Raw genomic sequence first — 23,132 nt, 5'->3', positions numbered from 1 at the left:
TTAATACTGAATGCAAGACCCTTTATAATCCAGCCCAGCTACCATTACAGCTTTATCACCAGATACCCCACACTTGGTCCCTCCCCATTTCTCCCAGCTTTACTTAACGAATTGCTATTCCTCAAATATGCCGTGTGCTTCCAAGCCTTATGCTAGTCCCTCTTTCTGTTTTACTGGTGAAGCCTATTTATTTTTTTAATGCCTCCATCCATAGCATTTCATGTGCTGGTAGTGTTCTTGGGCCAAGACAAAATGAATTGCTGCCTTATTTGTGTTCCCCAATACTTTTACGAACACTTACATTACTTACCTGTTTTTATACGATCACTTGCTTACATTCCTGTCTTCCCAACTAGATTAACTTCCTCAAGGAAGTTAATAGACCCCTTCTATACTTTGCTTACTTTTGTGTCTCCTAGAGGTCCCAGCTCAGTGCCTGTCATACAATTAGCACCAAGTTTCTGCTGAATTAAAGTTACATTAGAGACTAGACACTAGAAATAATGCCACTTGCAGCAACATGGACGGACCTAGAGATTGTCATACTGAGCGAAGTAAGTCAGACAGAGAAATACAAGTATCATATGATATCACTTATATGTGGAATCTAAAAAATGGTACAAATGAACCTATTTACAAAACTGAAATAGAGTCACAGATGTAGAAAACAAACTTACGGTTACCAAGGGGAAAAGTTGGGGGAGGGATAAATTGGGAGATTGGGATTGACATATACACACTACTATATATAAAATAGATAACTAATAAGAACATACTGTATAGCACAGGGAACTCTACTCAGTACTCTGTGATGACCTACACAGGACTAGAATCTTAAAAAGAGTGGATATATGTATAACTGATTCACTTTGTTGTACAGCACAACATTGCAAATCAACTATATTCCAATAAAATTTTTTTTAATTAATTAAAAAAATTTTTAATTTAAAAATGTAATAAAAAGGGGAAAAAGAGTCTAGACACTTGTGTGCAATAGATCATTTCCATCAGCTGGCTTCTTTCAATCTATATTGTATTTTCTTCAAACCAGCATTTACAACAGTTTGATTACAGAGCATAATTCACTCCAGTGGATGGGGCGTTTTCACTAGTCTTGCCCATTTTTTTTCTTGCAATGTCACTGGAGTGCCTTGAGCACGCAGCCTAATTCTACACACAGAGCAGCACTTCTGTCCTTATCAACCTCCCACAGACCGCAAAGCCCTCAGTGTGCCTCTGTCCTTTGCCACAAACATGAGGTTCACGTTCCCTCTCATGGCCATTGGCCTGGAAGTTGCCATGATTGTTTTATTTGGATTATTTGTTCAGTATGAAACGGATCAGAACGTTTCCCAGCAGCCCAACAGCACCAAGTCACCTACCGTGGATGTGGACAGATACCTTGACCTGTATCCTCGTGAGTAAGCAATCTGCTTCTTATTGTACATTTTTGGGTTCTCAGAATGTGGACCCATTTTAGGTTCTCAGAATGTGAGGTCTGTGAATACCGTAACCCCTAGCACTCTACATGGGAGCTCTTTACAGAATTATGTGATAGTTCTAAGTGCTAAGAGTGCTAAGGTTATTATAAGTTTATGCTGGGGCATCTGGTCTCTGTAGTTAATGTGTTTGGATAGAATCTGTGTTTATTAAAATATCAGAACAAGAAGCTGAAAATGTAAATAATTGATCAATGTTTTGTGTTTCCTACATGCTGCTAAATGACCTTATTTTTCCCTTCATCACTAGTTCTGCAAGGTATAAAAATATCCCCCCCCAAAAAAAAAGACTCAAAGTTAACTTTGGAGGAGAAAGAGTAGAAACAAAATGGAATATTGAGAAGGAATTCTTGTAAGGGCCTTAAGGTATAAGAAGGGGTATTAAGGATGATATAGGATGTAAATGATGTACTCAAGGCTTTATAATATTCTGAAAGGAAGACCGTTTGTTCCTCTGAGATGAGAAGAAACGTGTGAACACCTGAGATATTTTAAAAGCAGGACCCTTCCCTGGGAATGGCAACTGGAGGAAAGAACGGATATAGTTTCAAGTTTGGACAGGCAGGCTATAAAATACTTAGTATAAAAATAATAACTACCATTTACTGACTGCTTACTGTGAGCCAGGCATATTCATCACCTTGTTAACCAGGGAGGGAGGTTGTGATATGATCTTGTTATACAGACTGTTTATTCAGTGAGGCACAAATAATTTTAGTATTTATTATTTATTAAGTGTTAAATTTTATTAATTTATTCAATTATTTTTGTAGCGATATTTATTATAGTTCTATAGCATATGTCTAAGCTTTTTAAAGAAAATATGACATTTGTTCTTTCATTCCTACACATTTTTGAGGGAGTTTATATAATGCGGAGTAGTCTCATGTAGAAACTGTGACCTAGAGTTGCCAAGCGACTCAGCCAAAATGCACATTCGCAAGTTAAGGGCAGAGTTAGGACCATAAGTCAGAGACTCAGGGTCCAAATCTAGTTCTCTTTACACTACATAGATATCCAAACGGGTTCTTGATTAAAGAATTTTATAATTTGCAAGTTCAAGAACACCAAAACAGAAAAGAATTCTGTTCAACTCTGTATGCTTTTGTACATTTCGTTTCTTCCTCCAGTAAACATTTTTACTATGCACCAAGCATGTGCTACCGCAAACTTACTCAAAGATGAAACAAGTAAGATGTCTTTATTGTAAGACTCCACTGTTCGGTACAAATGTAAATGAAGAGCTGCAGTATGGCGTAGAAACAAAATGCCAAAAATATAATCTAAGATTAGTGTTATTCAAATAAAGTTATCTTAAGAGATCAAAAGCTCTGTAATTTGCATAATTCAAGCTGAATTCTCTCAGTTCCGGTGTCAACACTCATAGGCAAAACTTCAATTCAGAATTTGCGATAAAAGCCAAGTTGGAGAAAAGAGTTACTAAACATGGTCATTTTTTTCAATTGCCTAGCAATCATATAACCTTTATACTCTGCTTGCAAGGAACATAGAAATACATTCATTTTATGATGCATTAAGAAAATATCTATTTAGCTCCCAATTCTCGTCAAGCAATCTTCGAGGTCCTAGGCTCTAGGCAGTAAATAAAGCAAAGCAAACAGAACAAGCAAAGTCCACGCCCTTGCTATTACTGAAAGTGGAGTCTGGCTGCTCGCCGCTCAAAAGCCAATAAAGAAGCAAGTTTGGTGGAAAGGAAAGTTTGCTTTATTATAGATGCTGCAGCTGAGGGGGAGGGCAGACTCCTGTCCAAAGGCCGACTCCCCCCCGCCCCCCGACAATCAGGGTGCAAGAGCTTTTACAGACCGAGGGAGGGGGCTACATGCAGAAAGAGCACAGTCAGCTCTGACAGTCCTCTTGATATTGGTCATCAGTGGTCTGATCAGTGTCATATTGATTGTTTTAAGTACTGTTAGTCTTTAGTTCCAGGGTTGGTTTGTTCCCATTTCGTTGAGGCCAATTCTCACAATTGTGCCAGCTTATGTCATGGCTACAGTCTATTCATCATGTAGTTAACTTCTTCCACCTGGCCGGGGTTTCAGTGTCTATAAGGTAGCTCACAGCATGTGGCTCAGGATATTATCTATAGCCCATGAGGAGGAACTAAAGGTCCTTGACTTTGGTTAACAATTAAACTATTATTATTTAGTCTTTTTGGACTGCTATTCTTTGCTTCTGCATTTTCTCACTTCTATTAAACTTATTCTTTGGCTAAAGTTTTTCCACAGACAAAAGGCAGGTGGAGAACATGGATTGGGGGAGGACCGTAGGGTCCTGCTCTATTTCATTATAAAGTTTACATTCCAATGGGGAAACCCAGACCATACACACACACACACACACACACACACACACACACACACACACACAAACACAAACACACATATATATATATGAATAGATACATATTCAATATGTATATATATATTCATATTCACATATGTACTGTGCTGGGAGGGGAAAAGCATTTACACATATATACATATAGGTACATATGTGTATATATATACATATACATATGCATATCTGTGTATAATACAAGCAAATATATACATGTATATATTTGCTTGTATGTTATACATACACACAGCACACAGCCATACACTAACACACACACACTCACATCGTAATAAAATGCCACAGCAATAAACAAAGCAATATTTAAAAAATAGATGTACCTGGACCAGGGGGATATCCTTTCAGCCTTTCTCAACCAGGGTTATGTGAATGAATTAAGTCTTACTAGCCCAAGGCATCCACTGCATACAATTAATTAACTTCTCTTCTGTGCTTCTACAGTGGTACCAATCCTGTACCATCTTTGAGAGAACTAGAAAATAGTTACTTAAATCATTATCTTGTTCCATGGTTTAAATAAGAAATCTGATTGAGAAAGGCAGTTAATGTAGAGTCTGGATAGGTCTTTTTGATACGAAGTGACATTAAACAGAACTAAAAGAGGCAAGAGAATAAGCTATATGGAAACGGAACAAGGACATTTTCTATGGAAGAAACAGCAAGCGCAAAGGCCCTGGGGTATTTAGTATATGCAGTGAGCAAGCAGGGAAAACAAACTCAGAAGTGTGAGAGTTCGGATGCTACAGAGCCTTGTAGACCGTTGTAAGCAAACTGTTTTTATTCTGAGTTGATAAACAATTGGAGGACTTTGACAGGAGGAGTATGATATGATTTAAGTTTTAAAGACATTCTTCTGGATGTTACGTAGAAAAGAGTTTGTGGGGGATCAAGGGAACAACTAGGAAGTCATATTACGAGAACCATCTAGTAATCCTGAAGAGATATGAAAGTAGGCTGGACCAAGGTCATAATGGAGGAAGTTCCGAGAAATGGTCAAATTCTGGCTAAAACTTGAAAGTATCGCTAAAAGGATTTTCTGTTATATCAGCTGTATCAAACATGAAAACAAGAGAGGGATCAAAAAATGATATCTAGGGCAGGATTCTTTTTCACTTCTTTAAGGAAACATCAAATCACAGTTGCCAATAATAATAATGATTAACAATCAACAGCCAACACAGACACACGCAAACCACAACATCTTCCTCACTATAAGGGCAGTGAAGCCAGGACATAGGCAGGGGACAGGATAAGGGAAGAAGAATTTAAGCAATAGAGGCCCCTGGGGGCCCAGAAGAAGGGCATTACACAGAACACAAAGTGAAATTTTATATGGAAGGCAGTCTTCACTCATTCAAAATGCTCCCCATAACTCAAGTCTATACAAAATTAAAAGTTCTCTCTTCTGTAAGGTGGCTCCCAAGATCTAAAATTCTGGTTAGTACTAATCTTCCAGTTCAGCTATGTTATCACTGGTTAAAACATTTTGTAGAACAGCCCTAGAAACCACACAATTATACTAATTATAGCTATATATTTTTTCCTACATTTCAAACAATTGATGTACATCAAACTTATGCAACAGCATAAGTCACTGGAGAGAAGATTATTAACTATTCACTCACTAAGAAGCAAAGTTCAAGTCAGGTCAACAAACATTTGGGGGCACCTACCCAGCACCATGGACGGTGCCAAGTTCAGGGGTTCAAGCACAGAAGAGGCTCATTTCCTGCCTAAGAAGCTCACAGGGACTTTCACCAGTTCTCAGTTGCAGTGTGGTGAAAGCTATGAATTTTTCACAAATAAATAAAGTAGGACCTTAAGTTATATTTAAAATAAATTCAATAGGATATAATTTTATTCATCTCTCTCCTCTCTTGCATTCCTCACTATGCAATGCAGAGAAAGGGGTGATATCACACAATCCTGGCATCTGCTCCCATCCCAGGGCACAACTACGGAAGTGGGCAACACACCTGAATATCACATTGCATGTCATGACGGACCCCAGAGAAACTCATTTGAGGAACTAGATACACTCCACGGTTTTCGGCCTTCATGGCACCCAGCAAAGTGTTGGCCAGTTTGTTGAGGCAAATAATCTGATAAAGGAATGACGTTTGGCTGTGACTGTCAACGAATCCTTGCTAACACATAGCAAGACTAGAGAAAAGTAAAGTTTAAGGAGAAGGATCCTTGAAGGCTGTTAACATGTTATTAGAGATTCTACAAACACAAGGTCTTTAATGCCTACAGGACATTAAAACCACATCAATGAACTTTATGTCCTCTGTTAAACATTAGAATCCATTAGTCTATCTTCTTTTTTTTTTTTTTTTGCAGTACGCGGGCCTCTCACTGCTGTGGCCTCTCCTGTTGCGGAGCACAGGCTCCAGACGCGCAGGCTCAGCAGCCATGGCTCACGGGCCCAGCCACTCCACGGCATGTGGAATCCTCCCGGACCGGGGCACGAACTCGTGTCCCCTGCATCGGCAGGCGGACTCTCAACCACTGTGCCGCCAGGGAAGCCCCCATTAGTCTATCTTGAACTTTGAGTGGATTCCATGTGTGATCTTGTTACACTGATCATTTGAAAAATACTGATTCACAGTTACGCAGATACTCCAAATGTTGACATATTTTATTATATAATATCAAAAAAGGATACTTGTTAATATCACCAACAATCTCACCAGAAACCCCAAGAAGTTTCAGAAAGCTGACAAGCTTGTAGTGGCAGACATAAATTTTCTGAAATTCTAATTTTTAATTTACTTCTAATTTTTAAATTTACTTCTTATTTAACCAAGTATAGTTGATTCACAATGTTGTGTTAGTTTCTGGTGGAATTCTAAGGTTTTTTTTAAAACTCAAAATTTATTACTGGCAACAAATACTGTGAGTTCTTTTCATTGAAATCACAACATCACTTCGTTCATTTTTCAGAAAAAGTTAATACCCATTTGAAAAACCATAGTTTATATCAATCTTTTTTCCAAAAAAAAAAAAAATGGAGTTCTGTGGAAAAGTTGCTCACTCAGTTCATAACTCAAACAATAACAAACGTGCTTTTTCTTTTCTGAGACAACCATCATGTTTCAGTACTGCTTTACGTGTAAAGACATGTATGAGAGGGTTAACAGTTACAATTAATAATTTTTACTGATTCATCAAGGAATTTGTAAGTAAAACTGGCTTTTTTTACTGCAAGTGTGTGGTCAGGAAGAATACCAGACTACTAATTCAGTTTGGTACCACTGCTTTCATTCATGCTAAAGTACAAGTAGTTTTCTATACCATTGTTTTTCATCATCTGCGGAAATATCAACACAGTGAAAAAGTCAAATAACATCCTGAATTAGAATTATCATAAAAATAATTTTAACCTCAGATTCCCTGAAAGTGTTTCCAAGATGCCCAAGATGTCTGCAGATCACACTTGAAGAATTACTGAAGATGTAGGTAAACTGGCAACGAATGTACACAGCACTAGAAATTATTTTATGAATTTCAATACCAGCAACAGATTAGTACGATGATTTATTTTTAAAATCTCAGTTTAAGAATATGCTCCTATATTTATTCAGATATCATTCAGTTCATTTATTTATTTATTTATTTATTTATTTATTTATTTATTTATTTATTTTGGCTGTGCTGCGCGGCTTGCAGGATCTTAGTTCCCTGACCAGGGATTGAACCCAGGCCAGGGCAGTGAAAGCACCGAGTTCTAACCACTGGACCACCAGGGAATTCCTCATTCAGTTCATTTATTACAAAAGATTCAGCAAATCTAGATATACGTGACAAGCAAAAGGTTACAAAAAGTGCAGGGTAAATGATTCCTAGGAAATTGTTTGCTGCTATCCTAAGTGATACAATGCTTGAATTAACATGCTGTGTTTTATAATCTAACAATAAGATACCAGCCTCCTGTATGCTGCCTTTGAGTTGACTCATTTTGTTTACTTAAAAGGACTGGAAGCAATGAGCACAAATAGAACCCATATCTTGCCTTCTAACTACCATTTTCCACTCAGAGGCTCATTCCAGGTCAGGGCAAAGAAAGCTCAAGGTAAGCCAAGTGCATAAAGACTAATGGGGGCGTGCCAAGAGAACACAAGATCCTACTTGAAAGAGCACCAGCTAGCCAAATTGGGGATAAATAGAGCATTAAAAATAATAATGGTATGATGGTAATAGATTATAACACACTGAAACAAAGAAAAATTGATGATAAACAGGCACAGACAAGCACATAAACAAATGAAATAAAACCAGAGGGACGTGCACAATGTTACAGCTGTGCCCGGCAACACTGTGCAGAGCATCTGGTGCTTAAGGGTCATCTAGAAGTATGCCAGGTAAAGAAGTGTTGGGTATAGGGGAATTCCCTGGCGGTCCAGTTGTTAGGACTTGGCACTCTCACTGCCAGGGCCCCGGGTTCAATCCCTGGTCAGGGAAGTAAGATCCCACAAGCCATGTGGCGTGGCCAAAAGAAGAAAAAGTGTTGGAGGTGGGATAGGGCAGACATTCTAGGCAGCACGCGTATACAGGAAATAGAGGAGAAAGAAGGTTCTATTTCATTTTTCTGTTGGTTGGTGGTGGGAGAGGGAGAGTTGGAATCATCAGTTGCATTTCAAAGACACTGAGTTATCGGAGCTTAAAAGATACCCTAGTCCAAGATAAATGTGAAGTAAAATATAGAACAAAAATACCAGACGTTGCCAAGTTTACTTTAGAGGCTAAAGTTGCCTGCTAATTGACAGAGACAGACAAATACTATAAGATATCACTTACACGTGGAATCTAAAAAATAATACAAATGAATCTATATACAAAACAGATACAGACTCACAGACATAGAAAACAAACTTATGGTTACCAAAGGGGAAAGGGAACAGGGATGGACAAATTAGGAGTATGGGATTAACAGATATAAACTACTATACATAAAGTAAATAAGCAACAAGGATTTACTATATAGCACAGGGAGTGTTACCCAATATCTTGTAATAGACTATAATGGAACATAATCTGAAAAAAATTTTTTAAAAAAGGCAAATCACTATGCCTTATACCTGAAACGAACACAGTATTGTAAATCAACTATACTTCAATTTTTTAAAATTGCCTGCTACTGAGAATATCTGATTTAGACAAGTCTTGGCAGTCTTTAAAACCCATCAGAAGACTTCACAAAAGTTCCAATCACTAAAGAAATCCCTTTTTCCTTCTATGAAGAGGATACTTAATTCCTTTAATGGCAGAGTCTTGCACCATAAAACTAAACTCATGACCTTCTCCTTTGTCCCCACCCGCAAAAAAAAATTCCTAGTGCAGGATGAAAGACAATACATAATCCTGTTTATAAACCTTTTTATCCATACCTTTCATACAGAATCATTATTTGTCAAGAGCCTTCTCAACTTTGTAAGCTCTCTTAGATGAGGTTCTTAAAGCCCCCTTGCGGCGAAAAGCAGTAACAAGAATTAGATTTGGGGGAGGGGTGGGAAACAGTGGAGCACTGTTAATACAAGAAATTCCTCCCTCTATATAATGTCTGGTTTTCCAACAAAGGAAGAGGGGGATAGAATCTGAATAATTATTACTCCCAGTGTGAGACATTACAAAATTAGTTAAAACACTTTTTTAATTAGTTGGTTACTGCACACTTTAAAATCAGCTGATGACAGGAGGAACGAGAGTACTCTCGGAAAAAAGAAAAGAATGTTTAGAAAAACAACTTGGCGTAATGAAAAAAAAAGAAAACAACACAGTGAAGACAGTAAGACTGGGTTCTTATTTTTATTTTAGTTTTGTGATTATAAACAACTCACCTAACTTCTCTGGATCTTAGAGTCCTGACCTAAAAACAAAATAAAATAAATGAAACAACTTATAGAGCTAGGAGAGACTTTGGGCTTCATCTAATCCAAACTGTTCTTTAAAGAGGAGAAAACTGAGTTGCAGAAAGGTCTAGGAAAATCATAAACAGTAAGTCACGCATACTCTCTGAGCTCCACTCCAACTTAGTCTATGATCTAAATCAAATGTTTACATAAAAAATTTAAATGGTGGTAAAGCAATCTGTAAAAATAGATGAATGCATGTGGTCACCTATATTTCCAAAATCAAACAGGTTGATGTTAGTTGACAGTTGCCCATCGGCAGGTCAGGTAAAATCCCAATTCTGAAGTTCTCTGGGAAGATATGAGATGAGGGTGGGCATCCAGAATGCGGGTATAAGTCAGATTATTGCCAATAGGCATTATCGCACTAGGAAAAAAAAATAAGACTGCAGCATTCTCCTCTCTGAGACCTCCCTCAAAGCTGCTAAGGAGAGGGAATCTTCAGAAATCTTTTTCCTTTTTCACCCTCCTCAGACTGACTGTCTTGGGAGGTTGCACCAACAAATAAAATGACCAAAAGGCTCACTGCGTGGACGGAGTCGAAAGAATGATGACGCTGTGTGTACCTGAATCAGCAAGTTTGGTCTGGTTTTCTCATTCTCTTTATTACATTTGCAGCACTCATATACAAGTGAGACTAGCTTCTAGACCCCCAAAGGAACCTCATAATTCAGTCTATGATGCCAACTTCTGTCTGTCCTGGTATTTGTCATAGAGTAAGATGGTAGGGTAAGTCCCCACGGCTCCAACCAGCCCGTTTCAAATACTGGGAATCTTTGGAAAGACAGCATCATCACCCACTTCCGGGTCTGTGATCACTGCCACAGATTAGTTGATCGAATTTAATCTGAAAAGTTTGAAAAAAATGTAGTATGCAAGCTGTGATGGGGAGAGAGTCAGGACAGTTCTACAGAGACAAGGGGAGCCCAAAGGGAAGGTGCTACAGACTCTAAGAGCGACATTAGCCTGAAAGAAGGTTATTGGGGAGTGTCTTATGATCAACACCTGCAGCAGAAGTGTTTGGGCAGAGAGAGAAGCCTCAGCTGACCCCACCAGAAACTCTGAGACTGGGATTGTCTAGCTTCAGGTGGCCCTCTCCCGAGGCAAGGGGATGCACATGTGAACCAGTCACTGGGCTCAGGCTTCCCGAGGGAAGGCCTGTGACCTGTATAAGAGTGTTTCCCAGAGGGAAGGGAGAGCTGTCACCTGGCAGCACTCCCTACAGCCCCAGGAAATGTGAAATATAGCTTTTGCAGTATTGCAGATGAGAACACTGAAGCTCCCAGAGAATAAGTGACTTGCCCAAGGTCTCACAGTCACGTGATACAATTGGGGGATATCAGCCTACATCTCCAGAACCAAGTCAAGTATCTGTTCCTCAACAGGATACAGCCTTCCTTCCGTTGGCTTAGATGTTAACAAAGACATTATCCCATATGACTTGAATAATGATCTAGTAAGATTTCCAGGGCTGGTCCTATTATACACATTTGATAGATAAAGACAGTAGCTCATTCATTTAGTCAATGTTGCCTCTTTTCCTATATGCACGCTTTTATGACAGATTCAAGGGAGCAAAGGATGAGTATGCCCTAATCCCTTCAATTGGGAAACTCACAATCTAGTGCAGGCAATGGACACCTCACCAAATAACTATTACAGTGTGATACGTGCTAAATAAATGGTAATGCAATGTGACAAATGCTAAAGCTGAGGTTTGGGAAAGACAAGAGGAAATATTAATTTTCCCTGGAAATATTGGGAAAGTCTGCAAGAGCGGGTGATACTTGCACTATGTTTTGCAAAGTTTTCCTCAGGTGGAAAGTAATGGAAAACTCTTCAGGGAGAGGATGAAAGACACACTGGTATGATAGTGCATAGTCTTCCAAGAAAAGGCTCAGACACTGAATAATTTGCTCAAGGTCTCCTGGCTGGTAAGTAACCAAGCTGGCACTTGAACCCAGCCTTTGGCAGGCCAGTTAACATTCCCTTTGTAGTGTTTTCTGAAAAGGATGTAGCACTTAGTAAATGGAATATGCTATGATGTAACACTTTCTCAGTTGTCCCCTTATGCAGATTTTTTTTCCTCTGCTCTTTTGCAGTCTTCCAAGATGTGCATGTTATGATATTCGCTGGGTTTGGCTTCCTCATGACCTTCTTGCGAAAATATGGCTTCAGCAGTATGGGCATCAACCTACTCATTGCTGCTCTGGGCCTCCAGTGGGGCACTATTGCACAGGGGATCCTGCAGAGCCATGGAGAGAAATTCCACATTGAAATCAAAAAGTGAGCACCCCTTATTTTCCAACCATTGTGTTTTCAGAGCAATTGTTTCTCTGCTTAGTCTCTTGACAGTCAGCCTCTGAACTAGCTTGCAAATTGTTTCCTTTCCATGATAGAAGATCGTTGAGATCCAAGGACCTAAATCAATGCCTTGCTCAACTGAGCTGGACCATACATTCATGTCTATATCCACTATGATTTGACCTTAAGGGTATGAGAAATCTCCTTCCATAAAATTATTATTCCTTCCTTATTAAGGTAATAATTATTATTATTATTCCTTTACCTTATTAAGGTAAAACCCTAAATGAGGTAAAGAACAGGGAGGTTAAAGGAAATGTGAGCGCAACTAAAGATTGTATGGTAATTGGAGGTGGGGGTGGGCAAGAACGTGGGAGAGGATAAAAGTAGGCCTGGGAGAAGCACCTGATGGGGACAGGTGGGGAGAGGGCCCTTGAACTCTAGACAGGGTGATGCTATAGTTCATTACAACTCATATATGTGGGGTGTGCATTATTCTTCAATGTCTTCTTTCTTCTTCCCTCAGCATGATAAATGCAGACTTCAGTACAGCTGCAGTTCTGATTTCTTTTGGAGCTGTCCTGGGAAAAACAAGTCCAATCCAAATGCTGACCATGACAATTTTAGAAATTGCTGTCTTTGCTGTCAATGAACATCTGGTTGTCGAGGTATTTGGGGTAAGTGTTCTAGTGATACTTACCTAGCTTTGAACATCACAACACATGTATTGGATGCCCACTATATTCAGGGACAAACCTTGGTGACAGTGATACCATAGCAAATAGTACTCATAGTCATAATTTGAGTGCCTACTGTAAACCAGGAGTTTTATAAACATTATTTAATTGCAGTATCACCACAACAGTGTAAAGTAGGTATTATGATGTTACTATTTATACACAATAAAACTGATGATCACAGATGCTAAATGACTTACTTGCCTGAATCTGGATTCAAATCCAGAATTTTCTAGCTCTACAACTCTTTTTATTAAAATACATTTTCTATCAATGATCAATTCCTATTTATATTTCAACTACTCATTGAATAGCTCTTTCAAAGCCTTTTATTAAAGCTTAGATGAAATTTCTTCTCCTCCATGAAAATCTCATTAATTCTCCCAAGGAAAATAAATAGAATATTTCTGGGCACTCTCCAGTATTTTATTTATGCCTCTATTGAACATGTAATTCAATAGCAAATACTTTTGGTAACTTTCTAGGTGTCATGTGTTGGTGATTCAGTGACAAACAAATAGTTAAGGTCTCTGTCTTCATAGGGTTTACAATCTAGTGGGGGAGACAGACACCCAACAAATGATCATACATTCAACCATCTACCGATAGAATCATGCACACATACACAAAAATATTACTGTAAATTGCAACACATGCTTTGAAAAAATAAATAGAGCGGCTCTGAAGGAGTATACCTAAAAGATCTAATTTAGACTGTGGAATCAAGGAAGAATTATGTAAGGAAGTGACAGCTAAACTGGACCTGAAAGGTACATAGGAGTTTATCAAGCATGGAAATTTAAATAAATTAATAAATTTGTATCATTTTCCTACTTTAATAAGTACAGAGCAATGCCTTGGGTTTGGCACACTGAACTTTCCATCTAGAGACAAGAAATGTAGAAAACTGGATCAAATCCATTGTGTCCTAAAGAGGGACCTAAAATGCGCTGCTTCAAATGAATCTTGGACCTCAGCTCGTTTTCTTTTTCTTTGGTTTTTTTTTTCTTTTTTTTTTTGTGGCGGCACTGAGCAGCATGTGGGATCTTAGTTCCCAGACCAGGGATCGAACCCGTGCCCCCTGCAGTGGAAGCACAGAACCTTAACCACTGGACCGCCAGGGAAGTCCCTCAGCTGGTTTTCATATCATCATTGCAGGGTGAAGCTTCTTGAAACTTCAAGTCTTTGAGTTACAATGAAGTGAGCTTTTACTGCAATGTCAAGCGAATGCAAAAATCATGTTTGTTTTGTATCAAGTGCAATGCATAATATTTCACTGAGAATATCTCTAACCTTGAAAAGTAACCTAAAATGTATTGAGTGCCCACTAAGGACCTAACAGTTGAAAAACATGGTCCCAGCTCAATCTTACCACGAACTGTATTAGCTGGGTAACATTTCCCCATTTTACAGAACTGGAGATTCAAAGAAGTAGAGTAATTTGACTAAAGTCACATCAGAGAAGTACCTGACCTAGGATTGAAAGTCAGTTCTGTGTGGCTCCAATGCTTGCACTTTTTTGTTTTTCCCGATCCTGTTTTATTCCCTTTCTCTGACACATTTTTTCTCTCTCTTCATCTTTTTTTCTTTAACCCATGAAGCAGTTCTTTCATTGACCTCCCTCCTGTAGTGAGTTTCACCTCTATTTACATGAATGTTTTGCCACCCTCAGGCCTCTGATATTGGAGCATCAATGACCATCCATGCCTTTGGGGCCTACTTTGGTTTGGCTGTAGCAGGCATCTTGTATCGATCAAGCCTGAAAGAAGGGCATCGCAATGAAGAGTCTGTGTACCACTCGGACTTGTTTGCAATGATTGGTGAGTTGGGATGAACTGCCTGATTCTTGTCTATTTGGTCAGACGCAAGGGAATACCCCTATTTTCCCCTAACTCTTAGATAACAAAGCATAAAAGGAAAGACATCTTGTCCGTGCCCAAAGCAAACGGCTTCCCCTGGACTGCCTTCCATATTCAGAACGAATACCCCTTTTTGTGATTTACTACAGGGACTCTTTTTTTATGGGTATTTTGGCCCAGCTTTAATTCGGCCATCGCTGATGCTGGAAAGAACCAGTACCTGGCCATCGTAAACACATACTTCTCTCTTGCCGCCTGCGTGGTTACAGCCTATGCATGCTCCAGCCTTCTTGAGAGCCGAGGCAAGCTCCATATGGTAAGTGCCATGTTAACTCCCATGGAACTTCCGCTAAGCGACCCTGATGGCTGCTCTGATGACTAGTTCACTTCTGCATCACTGCTGAGCTGCCCGAACAAATCACAACACTGCAGACCTTGGAGAATAATCTGAAAACAACATTCCTTTATTCTTCAAATGTGTACTCTGGCAAATCTAGTAGGGAATATAATTATGCAAAAATGAAAGATCTGAAGCGTATTTCTTTAATGATAGAGCTAACTGTCCCCAAGTTCTTAGAAAATCTTTCTTAGAAACAGGAATTTCTACAAGAGTAAAAAAAGAGAGTGGGGGAATGCAAGTTGATTTTCTAACAGCAGATATTTCTCTCAAAGAAATAACAACTGAATGTAATGTGGGATCCTGAATAGGATTCTGGAAAAGAAAAGGGATATCAGTGGGGATACTGGTGAAATTCAAAAAGGTATTTAATAATATTACACCAATGCTAATTTCCTAGTTCTACAGTGATGTAAGACGTTAACATTGGGGAAAACTGGGTGTGGTATATATGGAAACCCTCTGCAATATTTTTGTAACTGCTACATGTCTAAAATTATTTCAAAATCAAACTTTTTTTATATCTCCCCCAAAATAGTCTTTTGAGTTTCTTGACTAAGAGCTTAAAGAAATATCAGTGAAGGAATAATCCTCAGATCAGCCACTCTTCCTTTCTGAGCTGAGGGAGAAAAAAGATATTGTACCAAAATATTACTTTCTTTTTTTAAATTTTTTTAAATTAATTTATTTATTTTGGCTGCGTTGGGTCTTCTTTGCTGTGTGCAGGCTTTCTCTAGTTGCCTCGAGCGGGGGCTACTCTTCATTGCAGTGCACGGACTTCTCATTGCAGTGGCTTCTCTTGTTGCAGAGCACGGGCTCGAGGCGTTTCACTAGTCGTAGCACACGGGCTCAGTAGTTGGGCTCACAGGCTCTAGAGCACAGGCTCAGTAGTTGTGGCGCATGGGCTTAGTTGCTCCACGGCATGTGGGATCTTCCCAGATCAGGGCTTGAACCTGTGTCCCCTGCATTGGCAGGTGGATTCTTAACCACTGCACCACCAGGGAAGTCCCACTAAAATATTTCTAAGCATAGCTAAGGACATATATTTCAGTTCTCTACAAATTGTTTCATGAGAAAAAACTGAAAACAATAAAAAGAAGCAATCGTACATGTACAGCTCAGTGGTTCTCTTTCAAAAGCACTGATAACCTGTCTTCCTCTGGCAGAACAGTCAGAATATGATTTTTCTGAGGAATTCTGGTAAATGGAAACTGGTTACTCTTTCCTCCACCCTCAAATGTTCTCAGAAGAGTGACACTTGCAAAAGCTGTTGTCTTTGATGTGTAATGTGTACTTTTCAATGTCTCTAAATCCCCTCTTTGATTATTGGAATATCATGGACTCTGCAAAAGCACACAGTGGCCACAGGCTTCTTTCAGTTCACGGTAACCACAAATGCATTCCAAAGCTGCATAAAGAGGCAGAACACTGCCAGAATAACTGCTGTATATTCCCACCCTCCTACTACAACTTCTTTTGATTTCCTCACATCCCTCTCCACACTGGTCTTACTAATCTGATCTCTCATGCATGACCAAAGAACCCTACAACAAGGATACCAAGTGTCAACTGCTGGGAAGAAAGGCCTTCTGAAATTACAAAGAAACTTCTTCTTAAAAAGGAATCCTGGGACTTCCCTGGTGGCACAGTGGTTAAGACGCCACGATCCCAGTGCAGGGGGCCTGGGTTCGATCCGTGGTCAGAGAACTAGATCCCACATGCATGCCGCAACTAAGAGTTCACATGCCACAATTAAGGAGCCCTTGAGTCGCAACTAAGGAGCCTGCCTGCCGCAACTAAGGCTGAGTGCAACCAAATAAATAAATAAAAATTTTAAAAATAAATAAAAAGTCCATTCCCCAATAATATTAAAAAAAAAAAAAAGAACGAATCCATAACCCTCCCAACTGAAGAATGTGTGGTGTATGGAATCCACTGAACCCACGATTGCTACAGTCCTTCTGAACTCCTCCTCCTTCCTCTCACCTCACTCACATTTCTGTGCCCTACACAGGTTCACATTCAGAATGCAACCCTTGCTGGAGGAGTGGCTATAGGCACTACTGCAGACAAGGCAAATACCCCATACTATGCTATGATCATTGGGAGCATTGCAGGAGTGGTCTGCGTGTTTGGGTTCAAGTTTCTGACTGTAAGTATTAACAAGACACTCTGAGTCAAACTTTGGATCTGCCCCATCTTCTTCTCACATCCCACCAGCAGAGAAAAGCTATGAAAAGTCCTTTCCTAAGCACCTCTCCTTGGGTCATTCAACATGTCAGTGTTCCAGTGGTTTCTACTCTTTCTTGCTTTCTTTTTTTTATATCAGTTACTTATAACAGTATGAACTGAACGTACTTGTATTGCTTTCCTCAGGGCAGTTCCATTAAAGGTTTTGTTGTTGTTGATGTTTGTTTTGTATAATTAAGGACTCTGAGCCCTATTCATGGGATTTAGGATACCATCAGTAGTTAAGAATGAGTAGGAGTTAAAGTCACTCACCTTCAAATCTATCTACATAAGACTGAAATGAGCAGTTTTGCCACCAGTGTATTCAGATTCTTTGATGTAAGCAGGTGTCAGATAAAGATGGGGAACTGGCCTGCAGATAAAAATTTTCCTGTATGGTCATTGACTTCAGTCACACAGCTCTCTATACTTAACAAAATAATAAAGCTTCCTCTTTTTACAATTTTAGCCATTTTTCACTACTAAACTGAGGATCCACGATACGTGTGGGGTCCATAACCTACATGCCTTACCTGGTGTGATAGGAGGCCTCGCCAGCATTGTGTTCATAGCCTTGGAGACAGCTGACACGTGAGTGAAAGAATGGGTTTTCCTGTTCCCCAAGGTCAAGTGCTGTTTTCTTACTCTTAGAGAAACCCAGTGATGAGAGAGCTTTTTCTTTAGCAGTCCAGACCACAGTTCGTAAGTACTGTTCTTATTGAAGCCAAAGAGACACAACCAAGATAAAAGAATTGTATTGGAAGATGTTTCTTAACTAGCATTATTAATGTTTATTTTTGTTTAATTAACGTGTTTATTTAAATTTCTCTATCATAGGCAACTGTCTCATTGCAGATAGGACAATTTGATCATCACATTCAGATTACAGTAGGCTTACTCTTTTACTTGGTCCTACCAAAATCAAGCATATGGGGCATATGTGATGAACTGGCAACCTTTGCATCCAATCTACACAAAGAAGAATGAGTTAGCATAATGTGGAGAGCATTTGGATCTGGGGAATCAGAAAGACTGGCATATGGTTCCAACTTTGCTACCTAGTTAAGTGGCTTTTGACAAGTCACTCAGCATTTCTGGTTCTAAGTTTTCTCATCTGTAAAATGAGAGACTTGTACTATTTATTCTCTGAAATCCCTTCTAGGCTCTAACAGACTTAGATTCTTCCCCAAGTGGCCAGAGAAAGAACAGCCATCAGTCAAATTTAGGAGAATGGAAGTGATGCCATAAGCCATGAGTCATAATTTTATGCAACAAGATTGGAACAATTTGAAATGAATGTCATCCATGCAAAACAGCTAGGAAAATTGTAGAGTTCAGATCACTCAGGGAGTAAGGAAGGAGGAATAAAAATGTGCAATTTTTGATTGAAAACATGAGGAAAAGGTGAATGTGTTTGATGATGTCTCAACAAGACCACTGGCTGGAGTTATATAATATGAAAAGAAAGTGTTTCTCTTCCATTTTAGCAGATTAAAATATTACCATGTTAAGACCAGTAATGATAAATATTTGAAAAACTTGCTTCATCATATTTTCTACTGAATAGAAAATTTGCTTCCTCTTCATGTGTATAGGTGACCCATTTCTTCTGTTGTGGTTTTTTTTTTTTTTTTTACTACTTTTGTAAATTTGGAGGACAACCCCAGAAATATCACATCTTCTTTTAGTTCTTTCCAGGACCCAACAGAGTGTTGAGACCAAACACTGATGTATTTTAACGCAAATCAAGCGTGACAAAAGTTTGAGTTAAAGAGTTCAACTCCTAAGTATTATAGTGTGTAAACGTTCTGCACACACACTTAAGAGGTGTCTCAGGATTAGAAATAGAGGAATTCTTGAGCATCATGCCTGGATCAATTCCATAGATGCAATAAAACTAGTCTGTCTGGCTCTCAAAGGCTGGGTCTTGCTGGGTGGCCAGATTTGGGGTAGGTTTCATGGTTAAGAGTCCAATCCTTGGGTATACAGGTTTAGCAACTTCTTAATTTACTCAGGAGGCATTGAGGGGGGCAAGCCTTGGAAGGCCCATTCACATGTGTGGGTAAAATTCACACATATTTCACACAGCAGATAAAATACATTTGTACAAGAGCCAAATCTATTTACTCACATGTGTCTATTCAGAATATTAAAATGCAAATCGGGTTTCTTGGTAAGCATAGAACAAGGAGAAGTTAATATACTTAAGGGACATTTTTTCAAGTTATGGCAGCTTTATTCTAACAGTGCTGTTAATTTTGTCTAACTCTGTGTTTTCCAAGCCTATTTTATCATGGAATAACTTGCATCAAAAACATCTTTTAATACCTTGTAAAAGGTCTTGGCAGATTCTGGTAAAATTAACAGGCAGCTTACAATAGAAGAAAATCAGATGAGTTAAATACATATTAAATATTCAACCTTGCTAGTAATCAAAGGAATGCAAATTAAAACAAGTTATCCATTTTTCAGTTATCAAATTGATAAAGATTTAATAAATTATAATATTGAATGGTGGCTAAAGTGGAAAAATGGGGATATAAATTGTATAAGGTCGTATTTGGAAAAGCCCTTAAGAAGAATATAAACCTTTACTGATAATCCCATTTCTAGATAGGTTTTATTTTAGGGAAATTATTGGACAAGTCCATAAGCATATTCCTAAGAGGATATATTCTCACAGCATATTTAAAAATATGAAACATCAGAAGCAACCTAAATACCCAACCTATAGAACTATAATTACAGTATATTTGTACAGTGTAATACTCTAGTAATTAAAATTATGATCCAGATCTACATTTACTGACATGAAAAAACATTAAGATTTAATGGGAAAATCAGTATCATGACATGATTGCATTTTTATAAAAATACTTGCTTATATTTTACATGTTTATACTGATAAGATTGGAGGGAAATTAAACTTTTTCCCTTCTTTTCTTAATTAGTGGTTTTGAAATTTTTACAATGATCATATATTACCCATACAATTTTTTCTTTAGTAGAAAAAAAATAATAAACCCTTCAAATAAAGAGAAAAAAAGGAATCTGAGTTAAGTACATTCTTTTCCCTGAAGGATGAGGAAGAAACAACACATTCTCCTAGTTCAATGGTTTGCTTTCCTGCAATAACTCAACTATTTGTTAATTGCCTGTCAAAGAGTGAGGCACTGTGCTAAGGGGATTCCCACACTCCTAGTTCATTTGACACCTTTATGCATTTCTATAGCTTTTTATCACATTCTTCTATTCCCCAAATTATAAGGAATTTTTCACTCATTAAATTTTAAGGTAACTACTTCTAAGATATAGATGCACTTTAATATTTTCAGTGAGTTGTCCCTACAATACATGGTAAAATTAGCTTTTCTGATTTTTAATTTCATCACAGTTGTTTTTGGGGGGATGAAGTAAGGAGAGATGGCTGCTCACATTTGTTTTGTATATTGCTCCATCCTCAGTGCCTAGAAGGGAAGCTGGCACAAAGCAAGTACCCAATAAGTAGTTGCTGAATGAATCAGAACCTCGTACCATATTTTTAGAAAATACTAAACCCTCTAAGGAAGATCTTTTTTTTTTTTAAACGTCTTTATTGGAGTATAATTCTTTTACATTGTTGTGTTAGTTTCTGCTATGTAACAAAGTGAATCAGCTATATGTATACATATATCCCCATATTCCCTCCCCCTTGCGTCTCCCTCCCACCCTCCCTATTCCACCCCTCTAGGTGGTCACAAAGCACCGAGCTGATCTCCCTGTGCTATGGGGCTGCTTCCCACTAGCTATCGATTTTACATTTGCTAGTGTATATATGTCCATGCCACTCTCTCACTTCATCCCAGCTCACCCTTCCCCCTCCCCACGTCCTCAAGTCCATTCTCTACAGCCACTATGGAGAACAATATGGAGGTTCCTTAAAAAACTAAAAATAGAACTATCATATGACCCAGCAATCCCACTACTGGGCATATACCCTGAGAAAACCATAATTCAAAAAGAGTCATGTACTGCAATGCTCATTGCAGCACTACTTACAATTGCCAGGACATGGAAGCAACCTAAGTGTCCATTGACAGATGGATGGATAAAGAAGATGTGGCACATATGTACAATGGAATATTGCTCAGCCATAAAAAGAAACGAAATTGAGTTATTCGTAGTGAGGTGGATGGACCTAGAGTCTGTCATACAGAGTGAAGTGCGTCAGAAAGAGAAAAACAAATACCGTGTGCTAACACATATATATGGAATCTGAGGAAGATCTTTTCATCATTCCTGAAGAAAAAGGTAGCTCCTGTTTAAGTGCTTATAAGAATTTGTGAACGTTGATCAAGAGTTTCAAAGAAAATAAATATATGAGATAAAAGAAAAATTGTAACAAATGTTTGTTTGCTGGTATGTAATGATGCACTCTGGCCTGAAGGGGCAGGCATGCATACCCTCAGGAGATGAGCTTTGTTTACTGGCTTGGAAAAACAATGGAATTTTTTTGGCCTCCTAGGTCTGCCATGGCCATGCAGGCAGCTGCGCTAGGTTCTTCCATTGGAACAGCACTTGTTGGAGGGCTAGTCACAGGTGAGCATAAAAAGTAAACATATGTTTATATCTCATGCTCTCAGCATAATAGATGATAATAAATATTGTTAAATTTAAAATTTTTCTAAACTTCTGACAGTAATCATGTAAGCTCAAGGGGATGACTTTACAACAGTATTTTAATTACTTTGCAAGTTGATTTTCCTCTTCAGCATCATAACATGACTTATTTTCTCCCCACTTTCACAGGTTTGATTCTAAAGATACCTATCTGGGGACAACCAGCTGACCAGGACTGCTATGATGATTCTGTTTATTGGGAGGTACTATATAGTGTTCTAAGGACGTACATGATGACTACACTAGGGAAAGTTTTGCTCACCTCATGTCTAGATGTCTGTGTGGCACCCCTATGATGAAGTTGGTTGAACTCCCTATTTATAGAGAGAAATTGAGAAAATGTGCCCAGAAAGATAAAATCAGAAGCTATGATATTTTCCAAAGCAGAAACTAGATGAAGAAAAGACAGACTTTAGTTGGCAAGTGCCCTTTCACTCCTCCGAAGGCAATAGAAAAGTTCCTCATAAAACTATAAGAATCCTGGGCAGTGGTGTGAGATTTTACTCCACATATAAAAGTAGATGAACCAGGTGGAGCACACAAGGTTGAAGAATTTCAGTGAGTACACAAGAGGTTCTAGGACTAACAAAACATCAGCTTCTTTCCATCCTCCAGTTTCTACCTCTTTATTTTATTGACATTTTCTCCCAAATTATTTCCTGCACAGCTTAAGACTGACAGATATTTGCATCTGTTCCATGGGATTTTCAAAGAGAACAGGTTTGGGAAAGCGAATGTAGTCAGGGTGGGCGGGATAAATATTTTTGTTTTATTATTTTTTCCCAACTCAAACAATTTTTATTTCCAGTTTTTTCTAAGCTTGAATAATAATTACAGAAAATCTTTGTTTTGATACTAACCTCTGACAAGCTCAGTGAAAGAAACTATCAAAAGTGCCCTAATCTTTTCTTTTTTTTAAGGTCCCTAGGAGGACAGAACTGGACGTGTTCAGTCGTTTCCATGAACATGGCAACCACAACCAGTTAGAACCTGAAGCCTAAAAACCATTCCTGTGCCTCCGCCTCTTTTCCCATTGAAATAAAATGGCAGCATCCAGTGAGAATATGGACCAGAATGGATAGATCCTGAGCCCCAAATGTCCAGTGTGAAAATGTTTTAACATAACCTGGTGCTGTCTCTTGGCATCAATGATCGTTTAG

At 38.6% G+C, this 23,132-nt stretch overlaps 1 protein-coding gene across 1 annotated transcript; it reads left to right on the top strand.

Annotated features, from left to right (window-relative positions):
- Window positions 1–1,254: 1,254 nt before the first annotated feature.
- Window positions 1,255–22,973, top strand: RHAG (Rh associated glycoprotein; the record flags this gene model as incomplete). The annotated part of the gene is made up of 10 exons (XM_082849198.1): window positions 1,255–1,417; window positions 11,890–12,073; window positions 12,618–12,768; window positions 14,501–14,648; window positions 14,837–15,003; window positions 17,099–17,236; window positions 17,783–17,904; window positions 21,818–21,891; window positions 22,102–22,175; window positions 22,893–22,973. 10 exons carry the CDS (start codon window positions 1,255–1,257, stop codon window positions 22,971–22,973), a joined length of 1,302 nt encoding a protein of 433 aa, XP_082705324.1.
- Window positions 22,974–23,132: the final 159 nt, after the last annotated feature.

Source organism: Leucopleurus acutus, assembly GCF_964270905.1.
Source record: "Leucopleurus acutus genome assembly, chromosome: 10".
In the NCBI taxonomy this organism is placed as follows: domain Eukaryota; kingdom Metazoa; phylum Chordata; class Mammalia; order Artiodactyla; family Delphinidae; genus Leucopleurus; species Leucopleurus acutus.
Note: the sequence above shows the minus strand (reverse complement) of the source record. Positions and strands in the feature narration are given on the sequence as shown.